We start from the raw sequence: 12,466 nt of genomic DNA on the forward strand, positions 1-12,466 counted from the left end.
CCCTAATGTAACCGGCCGTTTCACTGTCGTTAGAAGAAGATGATGTGGCACGTGGAAATGGTTTGCAGTTATAAAAATTAGGGTAAATTATTTAAATGGTCACTAAACTTTTCAGACGCTTGCATTTAGGTTATCCAACTTTTAAAACTTACAACACATTCATCAATTGCATTCTAAACCCCCAAATTCAAAAATGCTTCAATTACATTATAAACCTCAAATTCCAAAATACTTCAATTACGTGCTCAACCCCAAATTCATAATTCATGCTCAAAATCTGCCATAACAAATTGAACTTGAAGCAACAACCCTAAACCATCAAAACATAACCCTAAATGCTAAATTTCCCCATTAATTAACTCAAAATAATCAACAACATTTAGTTCAGTTTGTATTTAGGTCCATAACAATAAGTGATTATGTTGGGTTTAGGATTTAAAAGTTGGATTTAAACAACTATAAGTGAACAATACTCAATTCGATTCGAAAAAAATATTTTTCGACTTGACTTGATTCAAAAAATTTGATACAAATTAACTTTGAGTTGTAATTTCATAAACTCAACTTAAAAAATTTTGAAGTTAAAACCGAGTTGTAAAATACAATCGAATAACTCAAAATTTTTAGTAATTAGTGGATTAATTTTCAAGTTTGAGTCAAGTCCCTTGACTCTGTATGATATATGTATATCATATATGGAAAAAATATGAAGAAATATATATGTATTTTATATGGTTAAAAAATTATTTAAATTAAAATCAAATAATATTATAATATTACAAATATTTATAATTAAATTTAAATAGAAACTCAAAAATTCAATTCAATTCAATTCGACTTGATTTAAATTTTATAAACTCAAATCGAGAAATTTTGAGTCAACTATTTTATAAATTGAATTGAATTAGAATCAAATAATATTATAATATTATAAATATTTATAATTAAATTTAAACAGAAACTCAAAAAATTAATTCAATTCGACTTGATTTAAATTTTATAAACTCAAATCGAAAAAAATTCGAGTCAACTATTTTATAAATTGAATTGAGTATTTAGGTCCAACATAATCACTTATTATTCACTTATAGTTGGTTAAATGTTTTCGAAACTGTTATGTTTTGAGGGTTTAGGGTTGCTGCTTTAAGTTCAGTTTGTTATGACAGATTTTGAGAATGGATTATGAATTTGGGGTTGAGCATGTAATTGAAGTAGTTTGGAATTTGAGGTTTAGAATATAATTGAAGCATTTTGGAATTTGGAGTTTAGAATGTAATTGATGATTGTGTTGCAAGTTTTAAAAATTGGGGGACTTAAATGCAAGCGCCTGAAAAGTTTAGTGACCATTTATATAATTTACCCTAATTTTTATAGTTGCAAACGGTTTCCACGTGCCACATCATCTTCTTCTAACGGCAGTGAAACGACCGGTTACGTCGGGGACCATATTGCAAACGAACTAAATGTTTGATGATTGTGTTGTAAGTTTTAAAAGTTGGGGGACATAAATGCAAGAGCTTCAAAAGTTCAGTTACCATTTATATACTTTACCCTTCTTTAATTTCCAAATTTAAAAATTTAAATCCAATTTTCAACATTGATTAAATTCTTTTTTGTAAATTTATTAATGTGGTCTTTAAAAAAACTTAGCAATTACGTAATTAAAAAAAAACGTGGCTTTATTTTGTTTGTGAGGAGATACTATAGGGTAAAGAAGAAAGCAACCGCGTTGACTTGATTTGTGTTCTTCACATCAAAGCAACCGCGTTGAATAAATGAGACTTTAAAATATTAGAGGATATCTTTGTTTTCGTTATCTTTTCCTATAAATAATTCGCTTCAAAAAATTTGTAAGTACTCATCCTCAAACATCCCCATCAATAAAAACCACTCAGAAGAATCTGCTTCAACAAGGTAATATGATCTGATCAAACTAATAATGTTTTGTTAGTTTAAAGCAAGTTTCTTGATCTGATAATATGATCTGCTTTGATACTTTGATTTTCTTTTTACAGTATAGATTCTGATCATATCAACAATGTTTGTTATTATCACCAGTTTTGATCATTTTTTCATTGTTAATGGGATTGGAAAACTTGTATGATTGTATCTGTCTCATAAATGGGGCTTTAGATTATACAAGGTTATGGAAATTGAGTCATCTTTTACTGTTTTCTGCACTTCATATATGGAAATTGAGTGTGTTTCTGTTAAGGTAGTATATGTTCAGAATCTTATTTAATCATTACTAACGTAATGCAGCTGCTTGAACTTGTTAATAATATTAAGTGGAAGAAAAATGGGAGGTAGTAAGGAAGGCGAATCTAGTGACAAAGGGCTGTTTTCTCATCTTGCTGGCTATGCTACTGGACATCATTCGCACGGATATCCACCACAAGGTTACCCTCATCAGGGATATCCACCACAAGGCTACCCTCCACAGGGATATCCACCTGCTGGATATCCTCCTCCAGGAGGATACCCTCACCCACCTCATGGAGGATATCCACCAGCCGGTTATCATGGTATGCTCCATTACTCTTTGTTGTTATTATTGCTGCAAGGGACTTAAATTGCGGTTGCGGTCGTATTTTCGGTTGAGTTGCGTAGATCGCGATTGCGGCAATACAGATGCTACAGTAGACTGCTATTTAAATCCCTTATTGCTGCTGTTTTGTTATTGTTGACATTGGATTCAAGTGTACGTTCATCTTCTTTAACCTGAATAGTGGAATTTACAGGACATGGTTCACAGGGACATAGTTCACATGGACATGGCGTGGGAGGATTACTAGCTGGGGGTGCAGCTGCCGCGGCGGCTGTTTACGGAGCTCACCATATGGGACATGGAGCTCATCATCTTGCGCATGGGGGTTTCCACGGCCATGGACATCATGGAAAATTCAAACATGGGAAATTTAAACACGGGAAGCATGGCATGTTTGGAAAACATAAGGGCAAGTTCTTTGGCAGGAAGTGGAAGTAAACCCAATATATATACACACCCAATATATATATATATATATGTCATTCGAGTTATTAGTATGCTATTTTAACAGTTTACTGACTTGACTGCCCCTCCAATAAACATGGATTTGTTTCTGTTGATATTTGTGACCTGGCATGCTAATACTAGCACAGTGCTTATATTTGTGCTGTTGGATATATATATATATGAATGAGTTTGATTCATTGGAAAGGGAGTGTTGTTTATGATCAGCATGTTACTAAGAAACTCAAGTATGCATTAGATAGATGTAGTATAGTTTAAAGAAAAAAATCAAGGGTTCTTTCATGATCAGTATTTTGGATAATTTCATTTTATTACCTAAAGAAGCAGAGTTCTTCTACAAAAATCAATCACCAAACACAAAAACCATATGTACAACCTACTTACAAAACAATTGATCGGTTATACTATACCCCATAAATTACAAAGGTTAATATTAACACTATCCATCCTATTTATATTCCTACCTCTTAGTTGGATACCTACAATCTCTTTTATAGCTATAAGTATATCATCAGCAGATCTGGAGCAACCTTGAAAAATTCTTCTATTTCGTTCTTCCCACAAGGCATAGATACGAGCGCACCAAGCAAGCTTCAATATAGTAGTGAGAAGAGACTTACCTTTCCAAGCTCCGCAAGCCCAAGCTAACATGTCCTCCCATGACAATGGGGTTCTCTTTAATCCGGTAAGGAGCAAGATGGCCTCCCATAAATAAGAAGCCAAGGGGCACACTAAGAACAAATGGTCCCTTGTTTCCATCGCTTCATTACATATATCACAATTTCCAACAGTAGCAATCCCCATTCGTTGAAGCCGATCACGAGTAGGAAGTCTGTCCAAGAGAGTCATCCATGCAATCATACTTTGCTTAGGAATGTGAAGAGGAAACCAAATCAATTTGTGCCAAGGGACTTTATCACCCTTCACCAAAATCTCCTCCCATATGTCCCTTATCTTCAGTGTTCCCTTTGAAAGAGTTAGAAGTGCTTCAGTTCTTAATTTAAGAATTCTATTTAAGCACCAGCTAAGATTAACACCTCCTTCCATGAGCCACAAGTCATTCTCCTTTAAAATGTAGGTTTTGAGCCAAACTACCCATAAAGATCCCTCTCCTGCAAGAATATTTCTAATAAGTTTAATCATACACGCTTTATTCCATGTTTTTACGTTCTTCAATCCAAGCTCTCCCTCAGATTTCGATTGATAGATTTTCGCCCAACTAACTCTCGCACTACAAGCAGCCTTGTCTGATCCTTTCCAGAAGAACCGTGAGCAAAGTTGCTCAATCTTGTTAATTATAGATTGCGGCAGGATAAGTTGCCTACACTAGTAATTAGCAACGCTGAACATAACAGCTCTGATAAGTTCCAATCTATCAGCATAACTCAAATGTTTTCCAAACCGTAATAGGAGCCTTGATTTAATCTTACCGATAAGAATCTCACAATCTTTTTCAGAGAGCTTCCTAGTTACTAAAGGAACTCCTAAGTATCTCAAAGGCAAGCAACCATGATTGAAACCATAGATTTGCTTAATAATCCCAAGATTACTGACAGAGATTCCAACAAAAAAAAATCACATTTAGCAGCATTAAGTTTAAGGCCAGACATTTCATAGAAATAGTCCAAAACAGAAATGACTCCAACAATAGATTCCACATTTTCTTTACAAAAGATCATAAAGTCATCAACAAAAGATAAGTGAGTAAGCCCTATTTTCTTGCATTTAGGGTGATAACCATACATACCTCTAGCAACAACCATATTAAGCATTCTAGAGAGGACATTCATAGCGAGAACAAATAAGATATGAGAAAGAGGGTCTCCTTGTCTTATTCCCCTAGCTCCCTTGAAGAATCCAATCAAGCTCCCATTAAAAGAAATGGAGAATCTAGCTTCAGTGAAGCATGCTTCAATCCATCCAATAATACTATTTGGGAGATGTAAAGCCTTCAGAACTATTGAAATAAATCCCCAATGAAAAGAGTCAAATGCCTTTTGGAGATCAATCTTCATAGAACACCTTGGAGAGATGGATTTCCTTCTATAGCCTTTAACCAATTCCTGAGCAAGAAGAGTCAACAATGCTCCTTCTTTTTATAAAAGAAGTCTGGTTAAGATTTACCATCCCTGGGAGAATACTAGTCAGCCTTTTGACTAAAATCTTAGTAATAGTCTTATAAACCACTGAACAGCAAGAGATAGGCCTGAAGTCTTTAACCTTGCTAGGGTTAGGAATTTTAGGAACCAATGCAATTGTAGTTGCATTGAAAGCTAGCAGAAGAGAAGACTGATGGAAGAAAAATTTAACTGCAGCTACCACATCATCACCAAGAATGAACCAGGATTTTTTGAAAAAAACAAGGGGTGAATCCATCCGGGCCAAGGGCTTTGTCATTACCTTGGCAAAAATAGCTTCTTTTATCTCCTCTGTGGTAACATCCTTGACAAGGCTAGAAGAAGATTCGAGAGGCAATGAAAATTGTAACAGTTCTTTCAAGAGAATAGGGTCACTGCCTTTGACCCTAGGATCAGCAGTCCCAATCAGGCTAGAGAAGAAGGTTATTACTTCATCAGCCATTGCATCAAAATATTCAAGTCTATTTCCTTGATCATCAACAATAACTCTAATAGTGTCATTTTTATTTTTGGCTGCAACTGCAGAATGAAAGAATTTGGAGCATTTGTCACCTTCCTTGATCCAATGCATTTTAGCCTTTTGTTTCAGGAACATTAACTCTACCTCTTCAAGATTGAATAACTCTTTTTGAAGTTGTATCTCCTTACCAAAAGAATATTCTCCTTTTAAAGATTAAAGTTGTTGTTGTTCGAGCTCTAGTTTCTTTTGCCTTACCTGAGTTGAGATATCACTATAACAAGTTATGTTTAAATTCCTGAGGCATGACTTGAGGCACTTTAATTTGAGAAAGAGAATCTTCATTGGGTTTCTATGAATTGTACTCTTCCAAGACTGTTCAACCTCTCTCAAGAAATTAGGGTGAAGGGTCCAGAAGTTAAAGAATTTAAATGGCTTAGGTCGATTAGATGGAGTTTCTTTTGAAAGCCATACAATAGCCATACAATGGTTAGAGATTCCATACGCAAGAAATTCAAAAAATGAGTTATGGAAAGAATTAACCCACACGGTATTGATTAGAACCCTTTCTAGTTTCCTTGCAAGGTAAGAGTCAAGTTACTTGTTGCTCCATGTGAAGGAAGGCCCAAAATAGGGGTGATCGTGAAGGTCCAAGTCCTGAGTGACATCCTAGAATTATTTCATAACAAAAGTAGAGTAAGGACCTAGAAGTTCATAGTCTGAGCTTTCATTCGGATGCAGAATAACGTTGAAGTCTCCTCCCAGGATCCAAGGGAGATTACCTATACTTATTTCCAAATCACACAGCTGCTGCCAAAGCTGTCTTCGAATAATGCCATCATTGCTGCCATAAACTGTTGTAATAATAAGAGGATTACCAATGAAAAATCCTTTTATAGAAATGATCTGGTCAGAAACATGAAAGATTGTTAACTCCAATCGTTTCCTCCATAAAACCCATATTCTTCCATTAATAGCATAATCATAGTTTGAGCTTACATTCCAACTCGCTAATTTTGTTTCGAAGATGCCCTTAGACTTTTCAACTTTGACTCTTGTTTCTAAAAAACATAAAACATCTACTTTATTCAGATTAGCCCTTTGAAGCACTTTATCTTTCTTTAGAGGATTATTAAATCCTCTAACATTCCAAAAATTGATAATCATTGAGAAGGTGATCCCAAGGTACCCCCATCACCCCAACTGTAAGACTTTTGGCGTTATTCAATTTATCATTTTTTCAATTTGAGTTCATTTACCAGACCTGCAACTCCCAAGGAAGCAGTTCAAATTTTCCTAGGTTGGCCCTCAAAGTTAGAATAATTTTCATCAACCGAATTAAGAACTTCAAATCTATATCTTTGATCCTGCTAACACTGCTTTATCCTTAGCAAGCCTTCCTCTACCTCGTTTAGGAATTGTTGATTATGTTGCTAAATTACCATCATCAACAGAAGATTTACGCTGACTATCAGCAACAGAATCTTTAGGCACTTCAATAGAATCATTACAATTAGAATCAATGGCGGTTTTCATTCTCATGGTGAGCTACATTAACATTTATTCCAGTAACATTCAGTTCCTGCAGAGCCTCAATTCCTCCAACAATAGGGGCTACTGGCTTAGAACTCAATTCACCCTTCTTCTTCCAGACTTGTGTTGTGACTGGAGCTGAATTTGTTTAAAGGCTTAAATATATAATTAGTATTTAAATTTGACACATTTTTCAAAGTTGATATCTAAATAATTTTTGCTCTAAAGTTGATATCTGAATTAGATACCTTATCTTGAGTTGCTACTTAAAGAATTTTTACTCTTAAATTTGATACGATTCAACAACATAACAAGATGGAATTCGTTCAAAGTACATATCAACTTAAGGCTCTAAACAAGATTAAGAGTGACTTCGTCAATCTTTAAAGTTGAAACGTCTAGATTAATCTGAAACAATGAAAAAAGTATATTATAATCAAGAGCTTGAAATAATCAAGAGCTTGAATGCAAACATAATTGAAAATGGGAATTAAAAGAATATTGTGAAAGAAAAATGTTTTAAGAATCTCTTGGACATAGAGTCGTAGTCAGTGATTTCAAAGAAAGTGACGAGTTAAGGATGATGAGTAATGTGTAACTATGAGAGAGAATCTTCCTTTTCTAACTTATCTGAGATATTTATACAATAACCCTTAACGTTGGTTTAGACATAGGGTTATGATAGTCACTCATAGGTTGACATGACAAATAAATATGGTTGTCTGACAATATATTTAGCTCTAACATATCATATGGGTCTGTCAGAGACCATGTCAAAGGATTGTGACTGATTGAAAAATATGATCGTCTGACAATAGATTTAGCTCTAACATATCATAGGAGTTTCTCTGAAGATAGGGAGAAGAATTACAGTAAATATGTGACTTATGAAAAAAAATCTGAAAAATATACGACAAAACTTTATTTAAATACAAGTCTAAACTACTTTTACAATTTCACTCTACTAATTTATTCTTCTAATCTTAGAAAAACCCTCTTATAAATCACTTGTGAAAGCTTAAATGCAACACATGTATAACATTTGTTACTATAGATTCCTATAAATTTCTAAATGATTTACATAAAACATGAAAGATGTTTTGATAACATAAATTTCTTTTTATATCTTCAAATTTACTCCGATTGAAGAAGGGTCTAACTTGGGAGGATGAAAACTTGTCAATGTTTTAATGCAAAAATCATCAAAACTCAAATTTTCTATGTAACTAAAAAAAATCCACAGTTTGCTTGTAAGTAGAATAAGAGGAAAGTGATGAAAAGTGATATTTCTCCATCATCTTAATCTATAAAATCCTATATAATAATAATAATAAGTACAAACCCATTAAAATAATTCATTTTCATCACATTTTTCCTTTAATAATAATAATTTATCTCCATTTCTCGCATATAATACTAATTTCCACTTGATATTAATTCATTTTTAATCCTAAAAAATTTTTTTTCACAAAATTACTCGAATAATTAAAATTATATTAAATCATGAATAGAAATATCTCAAGAATAAAAAATTAATTAGGCTTAATACCCAAATAAGCGCCTAAACTATACTATTTTTTCCAAAAAGGTGCCTATAGTATTTTTTGGACCATCTAGGTGCCTAAAGTTACAAACATGACCACTTTAGGTGTTCAGGCCGTAACTTTCGTTAGTTTTCTCCATTAAGTGACACGTGTCATAATCTGGTAATCTTGAAATTTATTTTTTAAAATATTATTATATTTATTAAAAAAACCTAATTTCTTTTAGATTACAAAAACCTCAAAATCCTTAAAATCCTCAAATCCTAACACTAACTCGTCGCTGCACCCTTTCAAACCAGAACCACCGACGTCGTCGTGGTCCCTTACATCATCCTAATTATACGTTGCCGTAGTTGTCGTCGATTGGCCATAGGAATCAAGTGGGATCGTTTCATCCTAGGGTTCGCGGGGGTATAAAAAGTCGATTCACCGTCAATCAATCACGATTTTATAGGGGTTTTGGTCACCGGGGGGACGTGATGTCGGGTGGAGCTTTGTCGATGGCAAAGGGCAACGGTCGGTATGGGTTTAAGGGTTTGAATGAAGATTTTTAAAGTTTTTGGGTTATTTCGTGTAAAACTATGTTACGATATAACAAATTTAAGGCAAAATGTTTTTGGACTTGAATTGAATTTATTCAAAGTTTTCAAAAGGTTTCAAAAATAATTCAAAGTCCATTAAATTCGAATTTGAGAAAAAATGTAAATGGGTATTGATACCCCTATGAATGGGTATCCATACCCTGGGTACCGATACCCCTATGAATGGGTATCAATACCCCTATGACTGCTCAAACATCGAATGCAAAAAGGGTACCGATACCCCTATGGGTATCCATACTCAGGTACCGATACCCCTATCTGGGTATCAATACCCCCTGGCTCCAACGGCTAGTTTAATTTGAATTTAACAAAGGTAGTATCGATACCCCTTGAAGGGGTACCGATACCCCCTCTTCTGGGCAGCCTTGTTTTGCAGAAAAATAATCCCTAAAGGGCTCCAAAACATCCCCAATGGCTAGATACGACATCAAACACATTTCAAGCTATAAATACAAGCTAAGGACACTTGAAGAAAGGAGAGAACAACTATCCAAGCATTCAAACACAAGAGAATAAGTTTTTCATTCTTATTTTCATTCTCTCTTGTAAATATTGTTATTGTGAGCTTAATTCTTGTAAACACCTACCTTAGAGAGGTTTATTTTGTTTACTTATTTTATCCTTTTTTAAAGGGGAAATGTTCTAGCTAAGCCCGTGTAAAAGCTAGGGAAAGGTTCTAGTTTATCCTGTGAAAAACTAGGGAGTTGTAAAGGTTATCTCTTTGTCCTCAAAAGAAATAACAAATTAGTGAATTTGTTGGAAAATCCTTGGTGAGGAGATAAGGTAGTCGATGTAGACTTGGTTGAGAAGTCGAACCACTATAAATCACTGTGTAATTCTCTATCTTTCAATCTCCTTACTCCCTAAACACAAAACCCGTTCTGACCCCTCTTTACAAATCGTTCCGGTTGTCAATTCGAACTTCCTCAAATCCTAACAATTGGTATCAGAGCTTGACTCGTTAGAAGGCATAACATCCTTGAGACGATCCTCGAAGAAGCTCAACCGATTCCCGACGCAACCGATAAAAAATGGCTTTAACCTCCGGTGCGTATTACATTGAAGATTCATAAATTATGGATTCTGTTGAGTTAATCGATCGACGGAATCGGCCAAGAGGGGGGTGAATTGACAATTAAAATTTCGGTGGAAGCTTTTGCAGAAAATTGAAAGAAATTGCACAGCGATTTATAGTGGTTCGACTTTCTCAAACAAAGTCTACGTCCACTACCTTAGCTATCCACACTAAGGATTTTCCAACAAATTCACTAATTTGTTCTTTCTTTTGAGGCCAAAGAGATAACCTTACAACTCCCTCAAGAATATACCCCAATTTTTTAGAACAATCTTTCTCAAAGAGAAGATTACAAATTCGCAAACTTACAAGGAAAACCTCACAAGGCAAATATGTTTGCACAATTCTAGAACAAAGAAAAGAACACTCAAGAATGAATACAATTGAGTACAAAAGTGTTCTTGAAAGAAAAATGAATATTGAATGAAAAATAGGCTTGAAATGCTCAAACTTGAGGTTTGATGATTTCTCTTTGATTCTCTCTTGTTTGTTGTTTCTTCTTCTTTCTTGTTATTGATCAATGGCTTCTAAGCTTCTTTAAATACTCCTTAAAATGATTCTGAACGTTGGGGATGATTAGTGGAGTCAATAGAGCCGTTTGAGTGTGAAAACAATTAAAAATTTGGTTGGGAACATCTCATGCATCGATGCGTAAGCAAGATGTATCGATGCATCAAGTGTAAAATTCAAATATTTTGACCGTTGGGACACTTAGTGCATCGGTGCACTAAGTATGCATCGATGCATAAAATGCAATCGATGTTTGAAAATAGCCTGAGTGAATCGATGCACGGCTTGTGCATCGATGCATCAAATACATTCGATGTTTTCATAAAATCCGAGTGCATCGATGCATGGAGAGTGCATCGGTGCATGAAATGCATTCGATGTTCAATTTATTCATTGGTGCATCAATGCATGGATTGATGCATCGGTGCATGCCTTTGAAAAATTGATTTAAGGCTTGATTTTGGTTCAAAATACTTTGTGAAAATTGTTTCAAAAAAATATATTAAGTATAAAACACAATTTTACACATTTAGTAAGGATTAAAATTGATCTTAAAAGACTTGGAGAAATAATATGTTATTCGATTAATTAATTCGAATATACCTTAGAAAATCATTTGTAAAATCTTAAAATTCATTTAACTTAATTTGTTATATCGAAATATCAAAATGTTTTCAACAATCTCCCCCTTTTTGATATAACAAAACATTTGAGTAATTTTAAGATTTGTTTAAGAAATTATTTTTGAAATCAATTTTGAAAAATTACTCCCCCTTACTATGACATCTTCTCCCCCTTTTTGTTAAATCAAAAAGACTCTATAAAATATATTTTAAACAAGAATTTTGAAAAACGTAATACAATTGATTTATTAATATAAAGCTTAAGCTGCTAAGATCACAATCAAAAGAGAGATTAGCCATTAGTTTCATAAATCAATATTCATAACAAATGTGAAATGGTAAATTGGTCATATTTCAACTAAAATGTAAATGATGCATATATTGAAACAAACCAAAATATATATGAAATAAAAGTTCACATATCCATCAAACAAACATCCAACAATCAAAGAAAGACAATCCAAAATGTTTTAACAATTTAAGTTCAAGTTCAAACCCAAAAACAATCAAATCAAAAAAATAAGTCTATTCATCCATAGAAGGATCGGGAGGAGGAGGAGGGAAACGAGCTCGAACTTCAAGAGTGAGAGTGTCCATAAGTTCACGCATCTCCTGCTGAAACTCAGTAATCTGAGACTCCATGGAAGCAAACCTCAGATCAAACGATTCTAAGAAGGATCAAAAATATGGTGGCATTTGATCTTCTTACCGTGCTGGATCAGGTACCGGAGGAGCATCAGGAATTTCTTCATCGATGTCTCGCATGAGCTGCTGGAGTTCTGGATCATCATCTGCAGCCGGTGCCAGAGGAGGAGCACAAGAAGAGCTAGAAGCAGCTCGTAAAGAAATTGCTCCCGGAGTTTGCTTAACGGGTCGAAAAACCCATAAGCCAATGAATTCATCCTGTTTCCAATCCGCCTTCTTCAAGGAGATAAGATTGATTGGGTTTTGAAGGGGAATAGGATTGTCAA

General features: G+C 34.3%; 2 protein-coding genes across 3 annotated transcripts; one reads left to right on the forward strand and one right to left on the reverse strand.

The window, feature by feature from the left end:
- Positions 1 to 1,830: 1,830 nt before the first annotated feature.
- LOC120170172 (glycine-rich protein A3-like) lies at positions 1,831 to 3,151 on the forward strand. Of its 2 annotated transcripts, none has more exons than XM_039178168.1 (3): positions 1,831 to 1,914; positions 2,263 to 2,525; positions 2,742 to 3,151. In XM_039178168.1, exons 2-3 carry the CDS (start codon positions 2,300 to 2,302, stop codon positions 2,984 to 2,986), a joined length of 471 nt encoding a protein of 156 aa, XP_039034099.1. In that variant the 5' UTR covers positions 1,831 to 1,914; positions 2,263 to 2,299; the 3' UTR covers positions 2,987 to 3,151. The 2 variants fall into 2 exon arrangements, with proteins under 2 accessions (XP_039034099.1, XP_039034100.1); XM_039178169.1 differs by having other exon boundaries at positions 1,834 to 1,914; positions 2,290 to 2,525.
- A 261-nt stretch (positions 3,152 to 3,412) lies between these two features.
- LOC120170067 lies at positions 3,413 to 5,722 on the reverse strand. Its single transcript, XM_039178099.1, has 5 exons — positions 5,138 to 5,722; positions 4,761 to 5,076; positions 4,622 to 4,676; positions 4,416 to 4,562; positions 3,413 to 4,334 (listed from the first exon to the last, which is right to left on the reverse strand). The coding sequence occupies exons 1-5, from the start codon at positions 5,720 to 5,722 to the stop codon at positions 3,413 to 3,415; spliced, it is 2,025 nt and encodes a 674-aa protein (XP_039034030.1).
- Positions 5,723 to 12,466: the final 6,744 nt, after the last annotated feature.

Source organism: Hibiscus syriacus, unplaced genomic scaffold (genome assembly GCF_006381635.1).
Source record: "Hibiscus syriacus cultivar Baekdansim isolate YM2019G1 unplaced genomic scaffold, ASM638163v2 tig00111772_pilon, whole genome shotgun sequence".
In the NCBI taxonomy this organism is placed as follows: Eukaryota; Viridiplantae; Streptophyta; class Magnoliopsida; order Malvales; family Malvaceae; genus Hibiscus; species Hibiscus syriacus.